Below are 10,020 nucleotides of genomic sequence, written 5' to 3'. Positions count from 1 at the left end.
ACAACATGTTGCATTAATTTTTCACTCCCAGCTTTACTGAGGTGTAACCTACATTTTAACAACCTCCTTAATTAAGGTATAGATATTTCCATCACCCCAAAGAGTTTCCTCTTAACTCTCTGCAGTCAATTTCCCTTCCACAGGCTCTAGCCAGTCAATCAATTTGACTTTTCTAGAACTTCATATAAATGGAATCACTTGTAGTCTTGCATCTGGCTTCTTGGACTTAGTGTTTTGAGATTCATTCATGTTGTTCTGAGTATCAGTCGTTTTTTTTTGGCGGAGAAGCATTCCATAGTATAGATATACTATAATTTGTTTATCCATTCATCTGTTTGAATAACACTGCTGTGAACATTTGCATAAAAATCTTTGTATGGCCATATGAGTAGAGTAAACCTAGGAGTAGAATGGCTAGATGGCAGATGTATGTTTCATGATTTAACATATTGCAAAACTATTTTCCAAAGTGGCCGTTATCCCTTTACATTCCCACCAGCCACACATGAAAGTTCCAGTCTTGCCAACACTTGGTATAGTCAGTCTTTTTAATTTTAGCCATATTAATTCGTATTTTTTTTTTCTTTGCATTTCCCTGATGACTAATGATGTTGAGCATCTTTTCATGTGCTTATTTCATTTATCTTCTTTTGGGAAATGTCTGTTCACATCTTTTGTCCGTTTTTTAAAAACTGGGTTGTCTTAAGTTATAAGAAATCTATGAATGCTGGACACAAACCTTCTGACGAGCATTATTTTTAATGGGCGTATCTCACTTCATTACTGAAATGTAAGGATCAGCTTACAATGGGATTGGGAAGGAGGAGATGGCAGTCTGTACGTTCACAAATCTTGCTAAGCTGGACATTGCTGCCCTGATTCAAGGTAGTAATATTAGTATTAGGTGCAGCAAAAGCTCCATATACAAAATTCTTGTCTATCCTTATTAGCTATTTCTACAGGGACTTACTTTGAAGTTGTTTTTACAGTTTATTGTGTTTCATATCATCTCAACAGTAACAGAACTTTTCTCAAACATTACACCCAGCTTTTTCCAATACATGGTACCTACTGGAGGATTCTAGATCAAAGTATTAAAGTAAATTAGGAGGTTAAGACAAGGCAGAAGCTTAGCTTCAGAGAAGGAGAGACCTAATACCTCTGTATAAAATAAGACAGAAACTAGTAGCTATATTAATTATTTAAAGCCATGATTTTATAACACTGACAACAATAAAATGTATGGCCTAGGACAAAAATAAGTTCTTCATTGTTTCCTAATGTTCATAGTGCACTGGTACCAGTGTGTCCCTTTTAACTCTTCTAGCAGAATGAATCTGTGCTGTGTGTCCACAAACCCCATCTCTGAGTATCACAGAGTAGCCAGTACCGATGCACCCTCAAATACTTTGAATATATGTGCATTTTTCTTTCACTTTAAGATGACTTCAAAGGCTGTAACTATTACACCATCACTAATTCTTAAAAGTTTTCTAAAAATGCTGTTATTGTTTCCCAGTGATGAACATGCATCAAACATAGAAAATAAGAACTAAAAATTCTTAGTTAATCTCGTACGTGTGCTCTAATCAGCTATCTCATTTCATCAGGGAAAAGAACAGGATTCTGTCCTGCAGACATGATGGTGAGAGGCTCTGATGTGTGGAGAGCTTCTCTGTTTCTCAGAACAGCTCCTGGCCCCCCACTGGGCTCTCACGTACAAGCTGGCCTGATGCGGGGATGGCAGTACCACCCACGGAGCCAGACACTGCTTTCTACTTTATTCAACATTAATGCACAAGCACAAGTGGACTGACTTACTGTGGGGACAACTAAAGGGCACCTAGGAGGAGAGAGGGACCTTCGGGGCGAGAACCACACAACAGAGACCCATCTTCACAAAAACGGCTCAATGTTGATTTCCACGCAGGAGCAGGGCATGGTCAGCTCGAATTTGGTGATAACATCAGGATGAAGGACCCCCAGCTTCCCGATGCTCTGACCCCGGGCAAAGATCTCAGCACATCGCCCGGGGAAGAATGCAGGGCCTGAAAAACAGGGAGAGAAAAATCAACGTTTCTCCTGGAAAAAATGTCAATAGACATTTAACATTGAAAGCTCACTAGTCTACTTTGAAAAATAACTATTCTTCTTTAAACCACTGGCCATGAAATAAGAGTGCTCCCTCACACTTTCTGGTCTTAAAAAGAAGCATTTGAGACAGCTAGTGGGAAGCAGCCGCATAGCACAGGGAGATCAGCTCGGTGCTGTGACCACCTAGAGGGGTGAGATAAGGAGGGTGGGAGGGAGGGAGACGCAAGAGGGAAGAGAGATGGGGGCATGTGTATATGTATAACTGATCCTCTTTGTTATAAAGCAAGAAACTAACACACCATTGTAAAGCAATTATACTCCAATAAAGATGTTGAAAAAAAGCATTTTATAAGGAAAGAAAAGGTTAGGGGCAAATATGAAAATCAGGGCCCTGTGTTTTTTGTCACAGCGGTCCAGGAAGGATGAAGAAAAGGAGGCTGAAGGAGCAGGGGTGGGAGAAGACTTGGGAAGTATGCAGACGTGGAACTGCTCTACAGAGGACAAAGGGAAAAATGAAATGTAAAACCAACGACTTTGCCTGGGAAGAACCTGTTTTGAAACAGGTTTTTCCATAGTAATACTTGCTGGATTAAAGCCTACACTGAATTCATGTACTATTCAAAACATCACTCTTTTCTACCTCATTCCATAGAGAAACGCGAGCTGCACTGTCATCGGCAGGCGTAGGCCTTGTACCAGAATGTGACCCACATTCCTGTGGGAAAGAGAACTTCCTAAGCAGTTCTGGCACATCTACTGTAAACCCGCAGCAGAGGCTAGCCCCAGAGCAAGGCTGGGTTGGCCTCTGATCTACTCAAGACAGGCAGAAGCTTCCCTCCCCATCTGGGTGCCAAGGCATGGCTATGGCTTACTAACCCAGTAACAGTTCTTGAGGTTTAAACAGCTAAAAACAAGCGAGCAGACAAACGTACAGGCCCACTGCAGAGTCACTAAGTTACCAGTGCCACAGGGACGCATCAACGCTCCATACTCCACTGAGGTTAACGCCAATGCTGACTCACTTCTCTCATCACCAACTTGTAAAGGGATTAGGTCCGCAGCTCCTGACTGATTCACCCAAAACATCTACTGGCATCAACTATAAAATGCCGAGCCACAAGCCTCCGGCCCGCCATTTCAGAGTGAGTGCGTTATTTATGAAAGAGTAAACTTCTGAGTCTCTACTAATGGTTCCAAGGTCAGCATAAGGAAGAAACACAGAACTGTGTGTGTGTGTGTGCGCGCGTGCGCTACCATTAAGTCAGCACCCGTCACACCACAGAGACACAGGACGACTATACAGAAGGATGTTTTCCTGAAAAATATTTTTAACTGTCATTCTTAAATAACCCCAAAGCAACCTGGTTGAATTATAAGGTGGCCTTGTTTCTCACATGCCCCCAAACTAAATAATTCTGCTTCACCATTAAAGCAAAAATTTCAATGAACTGCATTTGAAGTTCATAATTGTTTGGCTACGTGCATTAATCCACACTTGGAGAGAGGGATCAAATAAAATAATACAGAAACCATACTGCATCGATAATGTACAGCCTAAGAGAGAGACAAATATTGCTAAATCTGACAAAGATGGCATGTTTTAATTCTGTCAAAATAAAAAACCTAACTTAAAAGATAAAACCAGGCCAAAAATAAAACACATAAGTTGTACTCCCTGGAGGTCCAGTGGTTAAGACTCCATGCTCCCAATGCAGGGGGCATGGGTTCAATGCCTGGTCGGGGAACTAAGATCCTGCATGCCATACAGTGTGGGCCCCCCCAAAAAAAAGACCACCCCCCTCTGCCACCAAATAAATATTCACATGACAAGTCTGTAAAAGTGGTGGTGGTAAGTGGTATAACCAAGAATCAGAGCTGAAAGGCTGCCCCAAAGTCATTTATTCCATCACCCCTGGCACCCCTTATACAGAATTACATCTGAATAAACTACACTATCTGAAAAAGATACCAGATTATTTTTTTCTTTTTCCAGATTATTTTTAAAGGCCATTCAGAGAGGAAGTTTTCGAGAACTTCCCTGATAACCTTGCTATGTTTAAGAATCCTCACTGTACCCAAATCCTTCCTTTTTATCTATCTTCAAATTCCAATGTGATTGGATTCATTTTAACTGAAGCATAAAACCAAACTATTTTAGAATCTAAGCCAGATGTGCTAGCTCTGACAGTGTTAGCAAAATAAAGCCTAAGAGATAAGAACTTAGAATTTTTACGTCATAAAGCAACTTTTTGAATCAGAGCTTTTTAAGCAAAATTCAGTCACGTTCTTCTTCAGCTGGCAAGCATGATAAGCCAGCTGGACCTCTCTCTCTCCAGAAGTTTGCACCGAACTGCTGAAGCTCACTAACCAGCTAAATACTTGGTCAAACAAAAGAATATTCATATCATTAAATAGAATTTTCCCCCTTTCCGAAGAAAAGCAAAAAGAACTGAAATTCATATTATGCATTATTTAAAACATATCCAGGTGTGGGAACATTCTAAATGACACCTATCAAAAGCTCTCAGCCCAGCACGGACCCGTCCCAGTCACTACAGCATCCTAAACTGTCCCGGGTCAGAGGCCCTCCCCACAGAGGAGCTGCTTCGCAGTGAAGCAGGCACCAAAGGGGTCCTCTGCCCTCTCATCCAATGCTAACGCTCCCCTTCCCATCCACATGTGAAAATTAAGCCCAATAATGCGATTTCTGTATAAACTCCACTTTGCCGGAAACTGCACATTTTAACCTGTGATGACAATTTTAACTTTCTTGCCATTTTTCATTTCTACAAGGTCTTAAGATTTGCTGATTGATGCCTCTGTTGAGTTACAGCAAGGCTAAAGGTCTCTCCTTCAGACAAACTGAGAGGCACACAGAAGTGCCTTCAAGTCTGTAAGGGGCCCAGAGAGAAACTGTACCACCTGACTGATGCATGTGAACTAGAAATACTGAGAGACAATTTTAAGTTACTAGAACATAAGCATTTCTCAGTGCTTTTAAAAAATCTTTATGGTTCAAACCAAACTTTGCAGACAGAAGTGAATGGCTTCAAAGAAGGGCAGATGAAAAAGAGAACTGCTTCACTAACAAAAAAAAGGGAACACACCCCACTAAGGCAGCAATTAGGCCCGAGTTCAAAGATGAGAGCATCTCCTCCATCAGCAGGAGGGGAGCTCAGCGGATCAATGTGATCACAATGCTCTAGTTAGGACCAAGGCAACTTAAATCAGAGTCTTTCCAGAAGTAAAAGAAGTCACATCTGAATGGAACCTAAATATGGGTCTAGGCTTAGGAAAAATCAGACCTGGATGGTAGCCAGAGGCTACTTTGATCTCATTAGCAAACAAAAATATTTCTGGACAAGAGCAGCCTGCTGTGTCCAGAGTCACAAAGCTGCCAATTCAAGGGAAATCATGCTGCCTTGTGAGTGGGAATTCTGAAATTCAAATTCTACACAGTACCTTCCTTTTCTTTTAATCACCCATCTAGGCCCAAACAGAGTTCTGGTTTACTGTTGTACCAAGGTACATAAATACTACAATTTTCAACCTGTGCCCAAAACACTCTCCAGCAAAAAGCCTCTCGGCCCACTTTTCTATCTCGTTCCTTATACCGTTTAAACCCTCAGCTTTGCTGGTATCCATCACAGCAAAATGGCTTCGAACGGAAAACAGACTTGAGAAAAATAGTGTCCTCTGTTGAAGTACATGTGGAAACCCAGACAAAAGAAACATCAGTTAAGCACAAACAAGAATTTAATTTCCAGAACTTAGTGGGGTGTAAGTAAGTCCCTTAATTAAAGCTTTTGTAGCATCTCCTCAAGGTCTATAATTGTCTCTCTGTGCTCAAACGGCAGGACCACTTTGAGGACCTTGGGGGCAATTCTTGGGCCAGTAATCAGCACAGCACCCAGTCTTCAGCACATTTTCTGGCTAATTGACCTTCAAAGAGTTTGTGAGCTCCCTCTCTTGCTCGTTGCCAAACACCTTTCACAGTTTCTTTTTGCCCCCGTCTTTCTTTTGGAGTAATATTATAGGCCCAAAGTTCGGATAAGCTTTACACATAGAGTTATTCCTATAATTTTGTGAAGCATCGGAAGTAGAAGCTTAAGGCGGTAACTGAGCAGACCCTTAATCTGAAAGCTCCATGGTGTTATCAAGCATGAGGCTTAATTCCTTAATCTTTAATACCCCTGCCATTGGCTGTTTTCAACTAATTCATCTGGTATTTTATATAATCCATCTCTAAAAATCATCCACTCATACAATTTTACTTTTCCCTTTCTTCACATTACTAATACATACTTTGGGGTTCAAATCCACATACTGTAACTGCCTTCAATCTGGTACTTTATCAAATTTTCCATAATAAAAAGAACAAAATTAAAAGGAGGGTGGGGAACACTGGAAAAGGAATGTCAGTGTATCCCATACACCACAGCCAATAATAGAAGCTATCATCATGAGCTTTAATAAAAATAACCACACAGAAGTCCCCAAATTCAGGGACAAAACACAAAATGCGGAATTATATAAATATAGTAAGCCACTGGGCCAACAGAATGTGTTTTAAATCTGTTCTAAATAACTGATGATGTATTATGGGGTGGGAGGAAGGAGTAATCACTTAATAGGCTGACTCTAGGGCTGGCATCTACCCAAACCCTATCCTTTCCTCCCCCGGGGCCCTAATTCTAATACAATTAGATACATATAAAATTATCCATTCCACCGTCCAGTAACCCATCCTAGGAAATCACACAAAGGGAAAAAAATAAAATAAAACCCAATGTTCCATTCTGGAGTGAAACTGACAGAGTAGGTGACTGGCCAAGAGTAGAATGGGGCTGCAATTATAATTTCCCACGCAGGACTTTCTTCTGGTCTCCTACCACTTTCTGAAAATGTAGTAACCATAACTAACTATGCCACCAGCACATCAACCTCACTTTCCTTTTCTAAATAATGTTAATTTAAAGGAAAAAACAAAACAAAACAAAATATAAGGCTTAAAAAAAAACCCCAAAAACCCGACCACACACTTATAACATGTGAGCAGGGTATAATTCTTAAGGGTGGTTGTTCTCTAAGTTTTAGAACCAGGAGTTTTGGAGTGCCTCAGTGAAATGAGGGAGCACCCAGGGCGGAAAAGGCACAATGTAGATAAGACATGAACTTATAAAAAGAAAAGGTTTAGGAATATGAGGAGGAAAAATTGGCATAACTACCACGATATAAACACACACATTTTTTTCAGATCTTAGTACACTCCGGGTTGGAAGAGAAGTTCTCTGCAAAGACCATTTAATTTGTAAATGGAGACTGAATAATTTCCAACTGGTAATATAAAACACCCATTTCCCCCCAGATATATACAAATCTTCACCTTATATCTGAAGTGAAATATTTATGGTACCTAAAGTCTTTAAAGAGAGGGGACCTAATCCCTTGAGTTTAATGGCTATCTTTCATCCCTTTCTGAAGATCAAAAGAAAGAAAAACCCCTTACACAACTTTACAGTGCTAATCCCAACACACCTGCAGACTTCGTTAACCCTTAACGCAGAGGCAACTGGACGGGAGAGGAGCACTGGGCCCACCTACACCCACAACACGGACGCAGAGCGGGAGCCTGCGCTCACAGGAGGAAGCCCTTAGGATCTAGTTTAAAGTCTGATCTTAACTGTCTCTCATACACACATACTCATATTTCATAACCTGAAGAGGGTCAAGAATGTTAGGAGAGGGTCTTCCCTGGTGGCACAGTGGCTAAGAATCCGCCTGCCAATGCAGGGGACACGGGTTCGAGCCCTGGTCCGGGAAGATCCCACATGCCGTGGAGCAACTAAGCCCGTGCGCCACAACTACTGAGCCTGTGCTCTATAGCCCGCGAACCACAACTACTGAGCCCACGCTCCTAGAGCCGGTGCTCCGCAACAAGAGAAGCCACCACAATGAGAAGCCTGCGCACCATAATGAAGAGTAGCCCCCGCTCACCGCCATTAGAGAAAGCCCACGCAGCAACAAAGACCCAACACGGCCCAAAATAAAAACAAATAAAATTTATTAAAAAGAAGCAATATAAGCCCTGAAAATTTATATTAAAAAAAAAAGTTAGGAGAACTTAAACGTGATACATCTAGTTGCAATTTTAAATCCGTCTCAATTTTAATTTGTGTAAAACCAAAGGATTTTTAACTCTAGGTTAACAAGTGCCCTGTCTATTGGCTTGTTTTGAAAATTCCTATTCCAAAATAGTGCCATCATATCCTACATTTGTCTGGCACTTGAATCATTTCCTCCCAAATTTTCACATTTCTTAAATGTTCATTGGACAGATACAGAATAACAACTCAAAAATAAAAGGTATGGACCATCATCCTGCCTTCCTGGGTCAATAAAATGGGTCTTTCCCAGTCTTTCATCTGATAAAAACCTTTAAAGGACAATTTCTCCAACCAAATATGAGCAAGGTATTATCAATACTTTCTCCACAGTTATAGTAAAATAATAAAACAACAACAATAGAGAGACTGTTCTAGGGCTAATTAAAGGAAAGAATGGAAATGTAGAGTGTTTGAGACTGCATCTGTAATTTCACAATTAGTTAACCTACTCAACTGAGACCTTTGGCCAGCATGGAATAAACATAACCTCAAACATGTCATTATCATAGATGTGCTGTAGTTTCAGAATTAAACTTCAGCAGACAAGTAGGGAGTGTAGAAGAATAACAGAATAATGAGATTGTGAAAACAAAGTACGCTGCTTTCTACTCATCTCCTTCCATCCCCAGTAAAGGGAGTGACTTGGTCCCAGTGCAGCCCTGGCCAAGCCCCAAGGACAGGCAAGTTACAGATGGAAAAAGTGAAGCACAAGGAGATTAGGGGACTTGCCCGAGGCAAGCAATAGCATAGGCCAGAGAGTGAACACCTCTGTGTGCGGCCCCAAGGCACAGAAGGCCTAGGGAATAGTGTTTTCAAACTTTTTTTGGTCAAGCTGTCCATTTCATGTTTGCAAACCTCCTCTGGTTTAAAATTAAATAAACAAAACCTTAAAAAAAAAAAAAAAAAAGACTGACAACCTCTAGCCTTAGGGCATAACCAAGTATGCTCTACAATATTGTTAACACACCATGATATAGACAAAACCTAGAGCTTTCCAGGGAAGACAGAACTACATTTTTAAAAATCCCATATAACACAGGCATCCTTAAAGAATAAGTTCCAGATTCCTGAAACAAGACTGGAATAATTTAAACAGATAAATAAGCACCACAGTGACACCATCTAAAACGGCGAAGAAAAAGAGCTGCTACGTTAGACCCTGCCCTGCGGCAGAGACTGCTTCTGAACCATTTAAACTCCCGCAGAATCTTAAAACTGGAAATGACCCTGGCAGTGATTTTGTCCATGCCTTTATTTCTAATATGAGAAAATGGATACCAAAGAGGTTAAGAAAACCATACAGCCAGGTAACAGCAGAGCTGAGAACCCAGTTCCTTCCTGAACCCCAGTCTGTGACTCTTTTATATAATGCTGACTTCCTGAAGGGCAGACCTAGTATCTACCCAGAGGGTACTCTGGACAGTGATCACCCATTCCAAAATGCTGTCCCAACTTCTTATATCTGCCTCTCCCAACAACACTGTGGTACAGACAGGACAGACATTATCATTCCCATTTTACAGATGAACAAACTGGCATAAAGGAATTAAGTCCTAAATCACGTGGGCTAACACAACAGAAGGACCTGACCCAACACACAAGAGTTACGGTTACTATATCACAGTTGATCATGCCTCTTAGGGCTCAACAAAATGTATTCTTCCCTATCATTTTTTTTTTTTTTTTTTTTTGCAGTACGCGGGCCTCTCACCGCTGTGGCCTCTCCCGTTGTGGAGCACAGGCTCCGGACGTGAAGGCT

At 41.1% G+C, this 10,020-nt stretch overlaps 1 protein-coding gene across 1 annotated transcript in view; it reads right to left on the bottom strand.

Moving 5' to 3' along the window:
• Positions 1–740: 740 nt before the first annotated feature.
• Positions 741–10,020, bottom strand: part of FARSB (phenylalanyl-tRNA synthetase subunit beta) — a 67,261-nt gene continuing 57,981 nt past the window's right edge. Inside the window, exon 17 of the mRNA XM_027120253.1 lies at positions 741–2,048. Within this exon, the coding sequence (XP_026976054.1) occupies positions 1,897–2,048 (152 nt within the window). The 3' untranslated portion in view covers positions 741–1,896. The remainder of the gene's footprint in view (positions 2,049–10,020) is intronic.

Source organism: Aethalodelphis obliquidens, unplaced genomic scaffold (assembly GCF_003676395.1).
Source record: "Aethalodelphis obliquidens isolate GAN/ISIS:26980383/991018 unplaced genomic scaffold, ASM367639v1 scaffold2, whole genome shotgun sequence".
NCBI classification, from domain to species: Eukaryota; Metazoa; Chordata; class Mammalia; order Artiodactyla; family Delphinidae; genus Aethalodelphis; species Aethalodelphis obliquidens.
The sequence above is the reverse complement of the archived record's forward strand: the minus strand, read 5'-3'. Positions and strand labels throughout refer to the sequence as shown.